Here is a 19,041-nt window from a genome sequence, read left to right on the forward strand (position 1 = left end):
TACCATGCAGATCTGTCAGTATATTTGCTTGCCCATACCAGATGTACGGACAAGCAGAAATACTGACAGGAAGAATCAATGAACTACAAGCCAACAGCCACAAAGGCTGTCAAGACTTGTAGTTTATAATTCACAGAACACCGTGAATAAATGCCCAAGACCAGTCGTGTTTTTTTTAAAAATTGTGACAGCTAGCATGGAGGAGAAAGCCCCCTGCTAGCTGCTCCAGCAGGGTTTGGGGGGGGGGGGGGGGTTAGGGTTCAGGGACTGGTCCGTTCATAACATGTTACACCCTGAATATGAGTGTAACATGTTACGAAAGGTGAACTTAACCTTTATTATCATGAAGAGGGGCACCACCAAGATCAGTTGGCGGCAGGCCCAGATTTTTTTTTGTGGTGGATCACCGATGGTCGCTCTCAGAAGATGTTAAAGTGGAAGTTCAGTCGAATTCTAACTATAATTAAAGTGATAGCAAAAGATGCATACATACACACAAACACATACACACGCATATATATACATACACACGCATATACAGTGGGGCAAAAAAGTATTTAGTCAGCCACCAATTGTGCAAGTTCTCCCACTTAAAAAGATGAGAGAGGCTTGTAATTGGCATCATAGGTAGACCTCAACTATGACAGACAAAATGAGAAAAAAAATCCAGACAATCACATTGGCTGATTTGGAAAGAATTTATTTGCAAATTATGGTGGAAAATAAGTATTTGGTCAATATCAAAAGTTCATCTCAATACTTTGTTATATATCCTTTGTTGGCAATGACAGAGGTCAAACGTTTCCTGTAAGTCTTCACAAGGTTGGCACACACTGTTGCTGGTATGTTTGCCCATTCCTCCATGCAGATCTCCTCTAGAGCAGTGATGTTTTGGGGCTGTCGCTGGGCAACACAGACTTTCAACTCCCTCCAAAGGTTTTCTATGGGGTTGAGATCTGGAGACAGGCTAGGCCACTCCAGGACCTTGAAATGCTTCTTACGAAGCCACTCCTTCATTACCCGGGCGGTATGTTTGGGATCATTGTCATGTTGGAAGACCCAGCCACGTTTCATCTTCAACACCCTTGCTGACGGAAGGAGGTTAGCACTCAAATTCTCACGATATATGGCCCCATTCATTCTGTCCTGTACATGGATCAGTTGTCCTGGTCCCTTTGTGGTGAAACAGCCCCAAAGCATGATGTTGCCACCCCCATGCTTCACAGTAGGTATGGTGTTCTTTGGATGTCACTCAGCATTCTCTCTCCTCCAAACACGACGAGTTGTGTTTCTACCAAACAGTTCTATTTTGGTTTCATCTGACCATATGACATTCTCCCAATCCTCTTCTGGATCATCCAAATGCTCTCTAGCAAACTTCAGATGGGCCCAGACATGTACTGGCTTAAGCAGGGGGGCACGTCTGGTACCTCAGGATCTGAGTCCCTGGCGGTGTAGTGTGTTACTGATGGTAGCTTTGTTAGGTTGGTCTCAGCTCTCTGCAGGTCATTCACTATGTCCCCCCGTGTGGTCCTGGGATTTTTGCTCACCGTTCTTGTGATCATTTTGACCCCACGGGGGGAGATCTTGCGTGGAGCCACAGATCGAGGGAGATTATCAGTGGTCTTATATGTCTTCCATTTTCTAATTATTGCTCCCACAGTTGATTTGTTCCCACCAAGCTGCTTGCCTATTGCAGATTCAGTCTTCCCAGCCTGGTGCAGGTCTACAATTTTGTTTCTGGTGTCCTTCGACAGCTCTTTGGGCTTCACCATAGTGGAGTTTGGAGTGTGACTGTTTGAGGTTGTGGACAGGTGTCTTTTATACTGATAACACGTTCAAACAGGTGCCATTGATACAGGTAATGAGTGCAGGACAGAGGAGCCTCCTAAAGAAGAAGGTACAGGTCTGTGAGAGCCAGAAATCTTGCTTGTTTGTAGGTGACCAAATACTTATTTTCCACCATAATTTGCAAATAAATTCTTTCCAAATCAGCCAATGTGATTGTCTGGTTTTGTTTCCTCATTTTGTCTCTCATAGTTGAGGTCTACTTATGATGCCAATTACAGGCCTCTCATCTTTTTAAGTGGGAGAACTTGCACAATTGGTGGCTGACTAAATACTTTTTTGCCTCACTGTGTGTGTATATATATATATATATATATATATATATATATATATATATATATATATATATATATATATACACACACACACACACACACATATACACACACATACATATACACACACTTTTTTTTTATTTAGGTCATACTTACCTGATCTGTTCTCTGGTTTTGCGCGGAGCAGTTCCGATACTCTTCTTATTGGGTACCCCCCCCCCCCCCCCCCCCCCGGTGTTCCTGGCCACTCTCTCCTGCCAAGTGCCTCCATAGCAAGCAGCTTGCTATAGGGGCACCAGAGCAGGCTCGCTTCTGAGCTGTTGCTGTGTGTCCATTCACACAGACACGGCTTGGCCCCGTTCCGTGTTCGGTCTGTACTTACCTATGCGGAGGGTGCTCTGATCCCATCACATCAGCTCCCAGTGCCAGCTTCAGGACCGAGGAGAGACAGACAACAGATGCCCCATAGTAAGCCTATGGGTGACATCACCGCAGAGGCTCTGCAGCCATTGCCAGCGATCTCTTTTCACTGAAGTCAGCCACTGTAGAGATCATGTGACCGGACCAGAACTCCCTCAGAATAGGCAAGTACAGACATTGTTCCTTTCGCAGGGTAGTTAGAATATGCTTAGAATAGGGGTGGGAGCAGGTTTAAGTATTTTTTAGGATTTGGCCGAACTTCTACTTTAATAGCATTTCAAGATCTTGAATTGTGCGGCTTTAATTAAAAGAATCCTGTCAGGAAAGTTCTTCTTCAGCCTCTTACTGTTAAGGTGCAAATGCTCTGTCCCCGTCTACCAACTGTCCTCCTGTTTTGTCACCGGCAACTCAGGCTCCCACTGGAGACTACAAGTGGCAATTTAAACCGCAAATTGCCCAGACACGGTCCAATGTTGTCACCATGAAAACCTGCCTTGAGAAATGCCATGCAACCACCATCACTGGAATGTATGTAGACATTAAGACAGGCCATAAACGGGGCGGCCGAATTTTCAGCCGATAAACGAAAAATTGGTCGGCCCCGTTGCCGATGCTGCCACCCATGTCCACAAAAAACGATATAAATAAATGAGGAGATCCACAAAAAACGGCCGACGGGCAGGCCCCACTAATGGTGTGAAGATCGGCCGATTTTTCTTACACATAAAAGGGACATGGGGAGCTAAGACAGGGGTCTCCTCACCTCTCTAAAATGAGCTGTGTCCCATGGGCCCCCCACCCAAAGTGACTCAAGTCACACATATAAAAAAAGAATGTCAATGTATACTTTAACCACTTGCCCTCCAGTGGATTTACCCTCCTTCCTGATCAGGCCATTTTTGCATTATGGCGCTGTGTTACTTTAACTGACAATTGCACATTCATGCAACGCTGCACACAAATGAAATTTACGTCCTTTTTTCAGTGGTATTTGATTGCCTGTGCGGTTTTTATTTTTTGCACTATAAAAAAAAAAAATTCACAATTTTGAAGAAAAACAACATTTTTGACTTTTTGCTGTTAAACATGTCCCATAAAAAAAAAATGTAAAAATCAAAATTTAGACATAAATTTACGCTAAAATGTACCCTGCTACATGTCTTTGCTAAAAATAAAATCCCAATACGTGTAAAATTAGTTGGTTTATGTGAAAGTTATAGAGTCTACAAATGGCAGTAAAGATACTGGAAATTTTTTTTTTTACTTTTACACTAGTTATGGCAGCGATCAAAAACTTATAGCGGGAGGACTGTGGCAGGCATTCTAACACTGTGGGGGAACTGACTCGGTGTCATGGACATCCCCAGTGACACCAATACAGTCATCACTACTTGGGGAAAAAGAAAAAAAAAAAAGCGCATTAGGTAGGGTGAAGTTTCTCTTTAACCACTTGCCTACGGGGACTTATACCTCTTTCCTGCCCAGGCCAATTTTCAGCATGGTCACACTTTGAATGCGCGGTCATGCAACACTGCACCCATATGACAGTATAATTTTTTTCACACAAATGGAGCTTTCTTTTGGTGGTATGTACTAGCCGCTGGGTGTTTTATTTTTTGTGCTATAAACAAAAAAAAGAGCAAAAATTTAGAAAAAAAAAAAAAAGTTTCTATTATAAAATGTTTCAAACAGGTAATTTTTCTTCTTAACAGATGTGCGTTGATGAGGCTGCACTTATGGGCACTGATAGGCGGCACTGGTGAGGTGGTACTGATATGCAACAATGATGTGCACTGATAGGAAACACTGATATGCAACAATGATGGGAACTGATAGGCGGCAATGATATGCAACAATGATGGGCACTGATAGGCAGCACTGACTGGCGGCACTGCTCATCAGGGCACTGATCGGTGCCGATCCGTCCTTTGATAGCTGCCAGTTAATCAACAGTACTTTCCTGTGACAGCATGAGGAGAATGCAGCCAATAACCAGCAACTGCATTTTCTGGTGATCTGCTATGTCATTGGACACGGCTGATCACGTAGTAAAAGGCCGCTGTGATTAGTCTTACCACATCACGTGATCAGCTGTGTCTGTAGGACAGCGATCACGGAGATCGCCGGGGGTGCGCATTCTGGGAGGACGTCATGAGACACCCTCCCTGAACTTGCCGGCCGCAGTGCAGCCATCATTCGGCTATCTGCGGTCGCCAAATGGTTAAAGCACAATGTACATAATCAATAAAATGTGTTTTAAGCATCAGTTTATTTTATTACAAGTTACCAGCAATGTTGGAACCAACTTTTTATATACTGTCTGTGTGCCTCTGGATATTGTAACTAGGAAGCATCTAAAATTTTTGGAGATTTCTCCAATAAAGTGTTTTATATGCTACATACTAGTCTAGGACTACTCAGGGTCATCCTTTTGATAAAGAAACAGGAGTTAACTTTAATGGAACACGGTTTGCAACTTTATATAGGCTACTATGACCTATAAAAAGTATTCTAAGTAGAGCTTTCCTTTTTTTTCTAGGTGTTCCTAATGTCAAGTGTAAGTTCAGCTTTACTTTGTTGGGTATTGAAGTGGTTGAACAATGAAGTCCACAAAACCACAGCCAGCGATGGCTCCATCCTCAGTTATTTTAGTGCCATGGGAGGGAGCACCATCCTGTTCTTTGGACAGCACAAGCAGTGTGTACTCTCTCCAGTCATCCATGATGAGCTTAGTGGCTGCAGGCTGTCAATGAGACAGAAAGTGATGGAGAATCTTTCCACTGGGGATCAACAAAAACACTTCTGTAACATGTGGAAGGTTTAGGAGCTCTGTCAGTTGGTTTACCGTTGCTCCAGTGACTCCACCATCCCTCACTTTTTAGTCCCGCTGTCGCTGGGCTGAAAGCTATGTCAGGTTTTTACCTCTGCCATCTGCATTCATGATGGGAAGATTTATCCCTAGTAGGTACAAAGACATCATAAAACTCCAAACAGAGGTTCTAACCCTTTCCAAGTATAAAAAAAACAAAGGAAAAAAAAAAAAACAAAGGAAAAAAAGGTTTTGGCTGGAGTTGGGCTTTAGTTTTTATTGGCAATTGTAACAATGTACTTGCTACTTAACATCTGGAGTTCACATGTTATCCTACTAATTACATTTCTGATGTGTACCGAAAGGAATTACTCAAAACTTCTAGGGCTTACACGTATACAGGGCAATAAATGACTGACATTCCGTAAATCGCCACATTAACACTATTCCTCCAAAGTTCCCACAACCCGGCCAGGTTTAACAACTGCATGAGGTGATTCAAGAATTTTCTGCACAAAAGCCGGAGCCCTATAAATCCAACCGTTTTCATATTTCCAGCTGGTTGCCTCCTTTTTTGACAAAGTGTTGGTCTATAAAAAAACATCGCTGAAATCTCAACATATTAAAGCGATTATCAAATCATTGAAAAATGAAGCAATTTTCATAACTTGGCCGACCGTGCTTCTCTTTCTGTAATTTTTTTTGAAGGGTTCAGAACTTGCTATGACGGAATAACAAATGGAAGTATGTTTACAAGCAGATGGGCTTAAGTGGTTGGGAAGTTTCCAACATTGGAAAAGTTATGAAGTTTGTCAATAAAAAAAAAGATCATTAAAAAGGTGCATGGATTTGTAAGGGAACAGTTTTAGGGAAACCTGTGCCACTAAACACTATGGGCTCCACAGAACAAATGTCCTAAAATCTGAATTGTATGTGATAAGCAGGGAAAGAAAAGTAAGTTATTGAACTACTTTTGCAAGCTTCCGAACGGTCTTTGGCTTTTTAACTTTGATTCAATGCCCTAGAACAAATATGCAGAAAGTGAAGTAATAGCTTTTGCACATTTGATTTAGGTCAATGACTCAATTCTGAGGAACCGATTAAAAGAATCTCTTTCAGGTGAAGGTTGGTAGGTCAACAGGCTATTTTTCTCATGAAAGATTTCCTTCTGTCTGGCCATAAAATTGTATACTATCAATACCTAAAATGCAGAATCCTTATGGGTCCAGGTATACGTATGGATCCTAGTATCTTTATTAATTTTGCACTTCCTGAAGACTATCTTTGATCAAAACAAGTCAAGGTTTACCTTAGATTGTACACCCCTCGAGGATTAGGGACCGATGTGAATGTACAGTATTTTCTGGCGTAAAAGACTACTTTTTATACCTAAAAATATACCCCAAAAATTGGGGGTCGTCTTATACGCGGGGTATAAAATGTGAACTTTGAGTTTGTTTGGGTCAAGCTGGCTAGATGTGTGGTAATACTGTACATACAGTATACCGCGCTGAGCCAAGCTGGCTCAAAACAAATGTCCCTATGACAGATTAATCTGTCAGCCCGCTGGATGTGCGGTATATACAGCATACTGCGCTGAGCCAAGCGGTTTCAAAATGTACCGGTACGTCCCTACTGTAATCAGCCCGCTGGATGCATGTATGTACGGTAGCTGTGGCTACATACAGTATACACTGGGCCAATCACGGCGAGTGATGCATTCTACTAATGAATACAAAGCCTGCTCGGATTGGCTGAGTCAGAGAGGTGGGCTGATGTCACAACCTCAGCCAATCCGAGCAGGCTTTGTATTCATTAGAATACATCGCTCGCCGTGATTGGCCCAGTGTATACTGTATGTAGCCTCAGCTACTGTACATACACACATCCAGCGGTCTGATTACAATAGGGACGTACCGGTACGTTTTGAAACAGCTTGGCTCAGTATACTGTATATACCACACATCTGTCATAGGGATATTTGTTTTGAGCCAGCTTGGCCCAGCGCGGTATACTGTATGTACATTACTGCACATCCAGCGGGCTGTATATATACTGTATAGTGTATGTAGCCGAAGCTACCGTATTACCGCACATCCAGCGGTATTATTATTATTCTGATTTAGAATTTCATCCATATGATGACTGTCTTACAAATGTATCACAAGATGTCATTCATGAACTTATGTCAGAGGATGAACATGAGGATTCTGAAGGATTTTAAGTACCGGTAAATCATAACCATTTCAATTAAAAAATCTGATGTTTTTAAATGGCGTTCCCTCGGAAGGGGGTAGTCTTATACGGCGAGTATAGCCCAAAACCTATGTTTTAACTGGAAAATTAGGGGGTCGTCTTATAAACCCAGTCGCCTTATACGCCGGAAAATACGGTACAATATATATGTAAAGAGCGGCATAAATTGACGGCGCTATATAAGTACCTGTAATAAATTAGGTTTGATGATGCAACTTCCACTGACGTCACTTCCGGCGTATGGAACGCAAGCCGCTCCGAGGAGCGTTTAGTCCAGCAGCTTCCCCACACACAAATACGACTGAATACACCACGTGCTGGGCAAAGGCACTTTATTTGTGAGTGATTTTCTATATATCTATTCTACAATAAAATATAATATGGTTTTACACTATGCGATTCCCCTTCCTGTTCTTTTGTGAAATGTCCATCCCGAGTTTGTGGTGCTCTGGAGAGAACCAACTTCATTGGGATATGCCCTGCTAGCACTGTAGACCACTCTAGAAATAGATGGTGGTCAGCTAAGGGTGAGTTTTTGTCCATGTGGGGCACCTTTGACCACTTTAAATTAGTTGAACAAGATAAGCACCTCAAATTGGAATACAAGCTTGGGCACTTATCTCACTATTTGGGACTTTAATAATGACAAATGTTGTAAACCACTGAGATGGTGTAATGTTTGATTCATAGTTCTTTAGAAATATGTAATATATATGGGCACATTATGTGTTTAATTTAGATGCACATATATTTTATACTGTGGGAGCATTGCACATTTTTGGGACTGCTGCAATAGTTTTTATTTTGGTTTTGTATTATATTGTAATGTATTGCACATCCACAAGCACATGAGCACTATTTTTTTAATTATTATTTCCTAGCCCTTTAATCTTAGGCACATGTTACACATGGCAAAACAAAGGATTTCCCAACACACTTACCAGCCAGCTTGCAAAACAACTAAATTGGCCCAGTCTAACCTTTTACGGTAAAAGCAGGTGGTTTTGTAAATTTTCAAAAATTTAGATAGGGCCAATTCAGTTGTTTTGCAGGCTGGCTGGTAAGTGTGTTGGGAAATCCTTTGCTTGTGATGTGCATTAGCCTTCCATGTGCACCTTGCTCCAAAGCAAGTTATAGGTTGGATAGATTGGATGCACTTCTTTGTGCAATTTGACAGATTGGTGCAGAGAAAACACTGGATGCCTTTGCTGCCATTGTGCTCATGCTGGGCATTACATGCATCCCTGTGCCTTTAGGATGGGTGGGCACCCTCCAGGCATACCTCCCCTTATCCTATCCATTCTTATATGTGCTCCCATTATGGAGGCTCTAGAAATGGAAAGTTAGGACCACAGTATATACAGAGGTCCCTTGGTGTGGGCACTGTGGCTTATGTACACTGCTCAAAACAATTGAAAGGAACACTTTTTAATCAGAGTACAGCATCAAGTCAATTAAACTCCTGGGATATTGATCTGGTCAGTTAAGTAGCAGAGGGGGTTGTTAATTTCATTAACACCGAAGCAGCTGAAACTGATTAACAGGTGCACTAGATGGGCAACAATGCGATGACCCTCAAACTAAGCATGGTTTTACAGGTAGAAGCCACTGCAATTTTTTCCCCTATTCATATTTTCTGACTGTTTTTCACTAGTTTTGCACTTGGCTAGGGTCAGTGTCACTACTGATAGCATGAGGCCATACCTGGACCCTACAGAGGTTGCACAGGTAGTCCAACTCCTCCAGGATGGCACATCAATACGTGCCATTGCCAGAAGGTTTGCTGTGTCTCCCAGCACAGTCTCAAGAGCATGGAGGGGATTCCAGGAGACAGGCAGCCACTCTAGGAGAGCTGGACAGGGCCATAGAAGGTCCTTAACCCATCAGCAGGACTGGCAGCTGCTCCTTGCAAGGTGGAACAGGATGAGCACTGCCAGAGCCCTATAAAATGACCTCCAGCAGGCCACCGGTGTGAATGTCTCTGACCAAACAACCAGAAACAGACTTCATGAGGGGGGCCTGACATCCTCTAGTGGTCCCTGTGCTCACTGCCCGGCACCATAAAGCTCGATTGGCATTTGACATTGAACACCAGAATTGGCAGGTCTGCCACTGGCGCCTTGTGCTTTTCACATATGAGCGCAGGTTCATCCTGAGCACGTCACAGAGAAGCCGTGGAGAACATTATACTGCCTGTAACATCGTTCAGCGTGACTGTTTTGGTGGTGAGTCAGCGATAGCCTGAGGAGGCATATCCATGGAGGGAGACACAGACCTCTACAAGCTAGACAATAGCACCCTGACTGTCAATAGGTATCGGGATGAAATCATTGGACCCATTGTCAGACCCTACACTGGTGCAGTGGGTCCTGGGTTCCTCCTGGTTCACAACAATGTTCAGCCTCATGTGGCGAGTGTATGCATGCAGTTCCTGGAGGATGAAGGAATTGACACTAGTGAATGGCCCCCATGCTTGCCTGACCTAAATCCAATAGAACAACTCTGGGATATCATGTTTCGGTTCATCCAACGCCACCAGGTTGCACCTCAGACTGTCCAGAAGCTCAGCAATGCCCTGGTCTAGATCAGGGAGGAAATACCCCAGGACACCATCCATCGTCGTCTTGTTGTCAGGCAGGCATACACGTATACACATGAGGACCATACAGACTACAGAGTACCATTTTGAGTTGCTGCAAAATGCAGCAAAATGGACTAGTCTGCTGCATCATTTTCACTTTTATTTTCAGGGCATCTTTGAATTTAGTCCTCTGTAGGCTGATCATTTTAATTTCTATCAAATGATGGGGCATCCTTACATTCCCAACACATTACCCAGTCCATATCTATATGGATATCCAGCATGATATTTTTCCCCATTGAGATCTGATGTGTTTTCAAAGTGTTGCTTTACTTTTTTTTTCTGAGCAGTGTACATATTTGCAAATGTGTGCAGACAAAACCCTCTGCTTTTAACGTAAACAGAAAGGGCCAATTCGGTTGTTATGTAGGCTGGCAAGTGTGCTGGGAAATCCTTTGCTTGTTTGTGATGTGTATTGCCCTTCCATGTGCATCTTGCTGCAAAGGCCAGTTATAGGTTGGGGTGGTTGCCATGTTTTTGTACATGTTACACATGGGCCTCAACATCTGACAAAAATACAACCATTTATTTTGTCCAGCATGGGAGCCTCTGCAGGCCACTGAGATTCCTAAAGTAACTTAGACTGTACGCCCCTTGAGGGTTAGGGACGGATGTGAATGCACAATATATATGTAAAGCGCTGCGTAAATTGACGGCGCTATAGAAGTACCTGAAATAAATAAAATAAATAAAGCCCTTCACAACCTTTTACTGACCTCAGCTTTTGGGAGAAATCTTAATTTAAAACCGAAAAGGAGGCATTTCTTGGGCTTTCCAATTATGTGATCATGGTGACTGGCTGCCCCAGTGATCATGTGATCAGAAGCCCATCCTATCAGCTCCCAATTGTCATTCTGGGGTTGATTTACTAAAACTGGAAAGTGCAAAACCTGGTGCAGCTCTGCATAGAAACCAATCAGCTTCCAGTTTTTTTTTTGTCAAAGCTTAATTGAACAAGCTGAAGTTAGATGACTGGCTAACCATGCACAGTTGCACCAGATTTTGCACTCTCCAGCAGGGGTGGACTGACAACTCATCGGGCCCCCGGGCAATAGGGGATCATGGGACCCCTGTGTCCTCACCCAGACTCAAAAAACCCCACAAAAGCCTATGAAAAGATACTAGGGGCATCTCGTGGGGCCCCCTAATGACCTTGGGCCCTCGGGCAGTGCCCAAGTACCCTAATGGTCAGTCAGCCCCTGCTCTCCAGATTTAGTAAATCAACCCCTCTGTCACTATAAGCTACCAGTAAGAGCACACTCGTGATATAGCAGGTCCTTCCTATTCCTACTTGGCAGTGGGTGGTCCTTACGCAATAACATATTAATGCCATGTAATGCCGCATTACTGTGAGCCCAAGCTGGTGTGATGATGCACCACAAGGGGGGTGGGGGTTGTGCAGGTGGGTCCTCTAGTCTGCTATGATGCATTTACAGACTATTCATTTAAATGAGCTTTCTTAATGCATTGTGCATTATTAGACTAAACTGGCCTGCACATTTGCACAGTCGGACAACAGTGAGTGCTGATCCTTTCCTTTACAAATGAGAGTACCACCAAGCAAGCCCTGTGGTTCTAGCACATTGTCCAGAAACTGACAGGTTTTTTTTTTTTTTTTTTTTTTTTTTTTTTAAGAGTGAGACAGCCCAGGAAAAAAGTCTCTGCCTGTCCATTTTGGGAAGATCTGTATAGCCACCTTTAGAACATGTTCCCAGCTTTTAAACTTCTGCACAGATGAGTAATCGCCTCTAAAGGGCTACTAGGGATGCCCACCTTCACACAACGATGGAGCAGCAGGATAGGTGCCTATCAATCCTATGGCTTTCCCTGCATTTTTCACAGATGTTTCTATGGAGATGCAGAGCAGAGAGCAAAACTGAGGAAGTTACAGGCATGGTCTGTGTCAGTATAAAGAGAACATAAGGTAAAGATCTTTGAAGGACAACTGTACTTTACCCCAACCATCCCAAACTAAAACTACGCTAATAACTCCCATGAAGAAGTTCCCCTCATGAAGACCCAAGACAACATTTTAAGGCTGCAGAGTTAAGCAAGAAGCCAAGGTGGGATAGAGTATGGGATGTCCGTGTTGGTTAGATCAGAACTGTTATGTTTCACATGATTCTCATATGTCTTTAAGTGTTTTGTATTTTGTCTCTGCTCCTCCCCTTCTTTTGGTTTAGTTCGGGTGTCGGCAACCCGCGGCTCTTTTTCACCTTGGCTGCGGCTCCGGAGCACACTGCCCACCAGGTGACAGGCAATAGGGCAGCAATGGGCAAACTACGGCCCGGCGGACCTTTTAATCCGGCCCGCGGAGCTAGGCTCCTCTCACAGTCCGCCCTGAAGACCGGTGTAGCATGAAAATCTGTCTCCTATGAGGATCTGTCCCCCTCGACATATCTGCGCATGTGCCGGAGATCGCCGATCGGCTGCTAATGCCTGAAACTGGCACATGCGCAGATACGTCGAGGGGGACAGACCCTCATAGGAGACAGATTTTCATGCTACACCGGAACTGCACGGGAACACGGCGAGAGGAACGCGCGGAGCAAAGGTAAGTGAATTGACACAGGGGGGACTTGGGGACTTAATATGGGGGATGAATTAATATGGGGGGGATGAATTACTATGGGGGATGAATTACTATATGGGGGATGAATTACTATATGGGGGATGAAATACTATGGGGGATGAATTACTAAATGGGGGATGAATTACTATATGGGGGATGAATTACTATATGGGGGATGAATTACTATATGGGGGATGTATTTTCAGTTTTAAAAATGTGGCTCTCAAAATAAATTTCAATCGTGGTTTTGGCGAGATTTGGCTCAGTTGAAAAAAAAGGTTGCCCACCACTGACCTAAGGCTATGATTGTGATTATGACGATGCACTGTGGCCCTGATTAACCCTTTGCTTACTGGGCCCTTAAACCCCCTTCATGACCAGAGCGCTTTTTGCAATATATGCAGTGTCAGATTTGTTTTAAATGTTGCAATGGTTTTGCGGCTCCCAGTCTTTTTTTCCCTCTCGGAAACGGGTCCAAGTGGCTCTTTATGTCTTAAAGGTTGCAGACCCCTGGTTTAGTTCATGCTGTATGGATAGCCCCACCCTTTTATTCATTTTCCCAGTGATGCACCGCAGCTTCAAGCCTCATGTCATGAAGCAGATCACATTATGATCTTTTGACCTATCCGATGTCCATTGTTGTAAGATTCTCTCAGTTTATGGAATAAACTTCACAAGATCTACAAGATATCATCTTGATTGAGTCACTGACTGTGTTATTCAACTATTATTATTATACAGTATTTATATAGCGCCAGAAAGGTTTGCTCAGAGCTGTACATTATAGTGGGGGACAGAACATGAGACAATACAGTGACAATACAATACACAAGGGATTCGAGGGCCCTGCTCTTTCGAGCTTACACTAAGATTGGAGTTATTGCTATGTCATCACAACTGTAAGTTACAAAGATCACACTTTCAATGCTTAGATTGGAGAGACAGAACAAGCACAGAATGGGATTTAAAAGGATTGGACTTTAACAAAACAGTTTGTGCACTTTGAGGTGTGTAATTAAAGTGTAAGTCCAGGCACTACCCACATTTGCTCCAAAATCTTCCTTCTGCATAATAATTAAAAATGTTACTTTGTAGCATGAAACAGATTTGATTTCTCCCTGTGACATCACTAGGTTGGTACATTTCTTACAAAGTTGCTGCTGGGAGATCACTCCCTAACATATAATTGTTTAATCAACAAAAGCAAGTTTCACTTTAACTGTAAATATAAGGTAGGTTTCCGTCTCTACTTACTCTCTCTCCTTCTCTGTGAGCTTATCATTGATATTGTCTTTGATTGCAGACCTTGAGCCCTTGTGTAGGATAGGATACCTCAGGGGTACTTGCAAGAAGAAGGAGATCATGGAAACTAGGTGAGCTGTGTAGCCTAAAGCAACAGCTACGCTGCCATCATCCTTTGCTGCAAGCAAATACACCACACATTACAAACGCTTGATGACAAAAGTGAGATATTTAAATCCAAGAATAAACAGCAGGTTACCAGTTCTTAAAAAGAAAACAATCATTGTTACCACTTCTAAGGATTTTCTCCTGGTGATCCTGGCAAAAAAAAAAAAAAAACACTTCTTGTCCTACAGTGACAATGTTCACTCACTTTACTGTATCTATGGACAAACAGCACTGCAACCCTAGAACATGAAGTGTTTTAGGACTACAAAGCACCTCCACCTCACCTATCTCCAGAACATAGGTGGAGGTGTCCTGCAGTCCACGGTGATAACTGGGGAAAGTGGCAACTGATCACATTGCAGCACAAGTTATAAGCTCACAAAACTTGCAGGATCAACATGTATTTTTGCTCTTGTCAAACAGATATAGCAAAATGCTTTAAATTGTCCATTTAACAGATAAAGAGATGGCAAATAAAAATAGTTCATTTTTCGGGTTTGGTTTACATAGACAAGCTGCACAGAAGTGATAATTCAGGTTTAGGATTGTCAGATTGTTATACAGTGCTGTGAAAAAGTATTTGCTCCCTTCCCTATTCTTGAAGTTATTTATTTGCAAATTTTTTACACTTAATTCAGATCAAACAAATGACACAAAGATAACCCAAGTAAATACAAAATAAAGTTTTTAAAATGAGGATTTCATTTATTAAGGAAAAACGCTGTTCAAACCTGCCTGGCCCGATGTTAAAAAAATAATTGCCCCTTAAACCTAATAACTGGCTGTGCCATCCTTTGAAGCAACAAGCACAAGTAAGCGTTTGCGATAACTGGCAGTGAGTCTTTCACATCGCTGTGGGGGAATTTTTGCCCAGTCTTCTTGCAGAATTGTTTTAATTCAGACACAATGGAGTGTTTTCGAGCATGAACGCCCTTGTTTGAAGCCATGCCACTGCATCTCAATCGATTTAAATCCAGACTTTGATTAGGCCGATCCAGAACATTAATTTTGGTTTTTGAGCCACTCAAAGTTGGACTTGCTAGTGTGTTTCGGATCATTCTCCTGCTGCATAACAGAAGTGCACCTGAGGTCACAAGCTGATGGCTGGACATTCACCTTCAGGATTTTCTGGTAGAGCGCAGGATTCATGGTTCCATCAATTATGGCAAGTCATCCAGGTCCTGAAGCTGCAAAGCAGCCCCAGACCATCACACTACCACCACGTTTGACTGTTGGGGTGATGTTCTTTTCATGAAATGCTGTGTTAGTTTTATGCCAGATGTAAGGGGACACAAAGTTAAACCTTTGTCTCATCAGTCCCAGAATATTTGCCCAAAAGTCTTGGGTATAATAAAAAGGTTTTTTGGCAAATGTGAGATAAGCCTTTGTGTTCTTTTTGGTCAGCAGTAGCTTTCACCTTGGAACTCTCCCTCATGGATGTCATTTTTGCCCAGTCTGTTTCTTATTGTTGAACCATGAACACTGACCTTAACCGAGGCAAGTGAGGCTTGACGTATTTAGATGTTGTTCTGACCTCCTGGATGAGTTGTCGATGTGCTCTTGAAGTAAATTTGTTAGCACAGCCACTCCTGGGAAGGTTCACCACTGTTCCAAGCTTTCTCCATTTGTAGATAGTGGCTCTCATTGTAATTCACTGGAGTCCCAAAGCCTTAGAAATGGCTAACCCTTTCTACGTAATTTAATTTCTTTGATGATCTGAATCATTTAAGTGTGACAAATATGCAAAAAAAAAATAAAAAACTCAGGGAAGGGGCAAATACTTTTTCACGGCACTGTGGGTCTAAAGGACTCTTCCAGTCATAGTTCTAGATCTGATCTTACCACACCTGGAATGTGTAGGGTAGTGAACTCACTGAATGTGAGGAAGTACTGCAATTTTCATCGACCTTGTTTCATGACTGTGTGTATGCCATCACACTATTGTCCTGTTAGCTGTAGAGAATAAACAGGTGGCATACACACCTAGTGCATTATCCAAGGTTTATTGAAAGGTATGAAAAGTAAAAACATACTCACAGACGAAGCATGTATCTAAAAAGCATTTGCATAATGATGATGGCCACAACGGCAAGCAAGGTGTTCCAACTGTCAATGCGGTCAAATGGCTGACGCGTTTCGGGGACGAATCCCTTTCCTCAGAGCTACTGACCAGCCTATATGAAGGTCAAGCGGTAAATAACCATGGCTAGATGCCTTGGGAGCAGAGGCATCTAGCCATGGTTATTTACCGCTTGACCTTCATATAGGCTGGTCAGTAGCTCTGGAGGAAAGGGATTCGTCCCCAAAACGCATTGTGGCCATAGTCATTATGCAAATGCTTTTTAGATACATACTTCGTCTGCGAGTATGTTTTTACTTTTCATACCTTTCAATAAACCTTGGATAATGCACTAGGTGTGTGCGCCACCTGTTTATTCTCTATCTAGTGGCTGATCTCCCCGTCTGAGGAGGGCTGCACCCCTGAAGTATTTCCTTTGGTTGTCGCTGTCCTGGTTCCCTTGGCTTCGCATTTCCTGAGGCACTGGAGAGTACATACGATATCCTGTTAACTGCAGATATATCAATTATTGTCAGGGATTCCCTTAGACCTGTAAACTTTTTCAACGGTTGCACCATTTTAAAAGTTGAGAAAGGCCACCCTATGGGCTGATAAGAAGTACAGTATCTTTGGTGGTCAGTGGTGCTTGTCATTATAGAAGATTTTCCAACTAATTTTTTTCCATAGGCAATAAGAATTCTGGGATTGCATGGCTTGCTAGAATCTACAAATCTGTATGTAAACTAATATAATAAAAAAATGGAAAAATGTGAAAGTTGCATGAAAATTTACTTACAAGTATTTTCTTTTAACTGTTTAGTGACTAATCTGTAGAAGGCACGGTGCCCTGTGCTGAAAGAATGTTAACCTTTTGTAAGAAAACAAAAATGCACATTTTTTTTTTGCAAGTAAATAAAATGTGCGTTTAATTTTTTTTATACTGCCACCAGTAAAGCACTGCACCCACAATCGGCAGATTGCAGATACAATGTCAGGATCCTGCAGACTTTGTCAACTATCTGCCCATACCTCCTGTATGGGCAGAGAGTTACTAAACTGCAGAAAAAAAAAAATCAATGGACTACAAGAGTGCTCACCAGTCCCCTTGCAGTTCATTGAGAACTACAAGCCATCTGCGGCAGTGGCAGACGGAACTTGTGGTTAATTCATTCACCAGAATCTGAATGAATGATGCAGCGGTGTGGGCAGATTTGAATTGTGACAGTGGGTGCAGGGGGGGGGGGGTCAGGTGCTATACTGTACCATGTTACATCTTAAATCTGGGTGTAACATGTTTAATTTACCCTTTAATATAAGTTCCTTTCACAGCTAGGGGTGCACATCTGTGTGCTTGCTCCTGGGGGGGAGACCACGCTGTCACTGGCAGCTCCCAGGTCTCTGATACCAATCAGAAACCAAATCAGTGCAGTTCCTGATCACTATGACAGCGAAGACCAGGGATCACATAAAGGTTTGATCGAAACCATTCTCAGCACAGAGAAATACATATTTTTTTTACAAGCAAGCTATTAAAATATTACATCAAACAAGAGCCTTGTTACATTTGCTAAACTTGTTCTCAGGGGCAGACTGACCATTTGGAAACTCGGGCACTGCCCGAAGGCCCGGGGTCAGTAGGGGGCCCCATGAGATGCCCCTGGTACCTTTTTCATAGGCTTTTTGAGTTTGGGCAAGGACACAGGGGCCCCATGATCCCCTATTGTGAGATAGGCATACTTGCATCACGCCATGCTGGAGCAATGTTACATCCCTAGCAGGGGCGGACTGACCATTCGAGCACTCAGGCACTGCCTGAGGACCCAGGGTCAGTAGGGGGCCCCACGAGATGCCCCTGGTACCTTTTATAGGCTTTTTTGAGTGTGCTTTGAGTGTGGGCAAGGACACAGGGGCCCCATGATCCCCTATTGCCCGGGGTCCCCATGAGTTGTCAGTCCGCCCCTGCTTGTTCTGCATATATAGAATGACCACAGCTGCTGTTAGCATTGCCCCATGCTACTATGCAAACCCAGCTCGGCAATCCCAGGGCACGGATACTTAGAAACAATTTGGATGGGTGCAGGGAGCTTTTCCTATCAATGGTCACCTTTTTATTTTTTATTCCAAAATAAGGAAGAAAAAAAAAAAAAAAAAAAAAAAGGGAGAAAGAAAATCCTTCTGATCCTTATTGTTGCTAGACTTGCTCTGGGCCTCCAGATATCAACATCTTCTCCTGAAAGGGTTACATACAACTTGCGGGATCACAGCCTGCACAAAGCCAACTTAGGAGGCAGAAAAAGCAAGAACTGAAACATATTCTAGGCTCCATTTCACTAGCTACACACTGCTCTGCAGGACACTGAGCCACTTAGTAAAGAAATAGCAGAGTAATCTCCTGCTATCAATAATAATGTAGCTAGGCAAGCTGTTCTGGAACACACCGTACAATAACACATAATGCAATGATGGTAGACTCAAATAGGATGGAAAGAACATGGATTCTATTAGTCAAACCAGCAAATTCTAGCCTGCAACCAGAAGCTGTCCATTATGCAGAGAATGATAAATGGATAAACTGGTGCTATTAAGGCCACATAGGGCTCTCCATCTTTGTAACCCTCATCCTGTTACAGTACATCTATAGTCTCCTGTTCATTTGCAGTCTGTCAGGCATCTCTCCAGGCAAACAGCTTGTTTAAAAATTGAAATTACGCTTCCTTATATTGTTCTGTAGCTTATTAGTTCAGGAAATGT

The 19,041-nt window shown here is 42.9% G+C and overlaps 1 protein-coding gene across 1 annotated transcript in view; it reads right to left on the reverse strand.

Annotated features, from left to right (window-relative positions):
• UVRAG (UV radiation resistance associated) overlaps positions 1–19,041 on the reverse strand; it is a 191,576-nt gene that overhangs the window by 54,310 nt on the left and 118,225 nt on the right. Inside the window, exon 12 of the mRNA XM_089677986.1 lies at positions 14,076–14,241. Coding sequence (XP_089534112.1) covers positions 14,076–14,241 — 166 coding nt within the window. The remainder of the gene's footprint in view (positions 1–14,075; positions 14,242–19,041) is intronic.

Source organism: Staurois parvus, unplaced genomic scaffold, assembly GCF_062004578.1.
Source record: "Staurois parvus isolate SC_StPar_1 unplaced genomic scaffold, SC_StPar_1.0 ptg000196l, whole genome shotgun sequence".
Classification (NCBI taxonomy): domain Eukaryota; kingdom Metazoa; phylum Chordata; class Amphibia; order Anura; family Ranidae; genus Staurois; species Staurois parvus.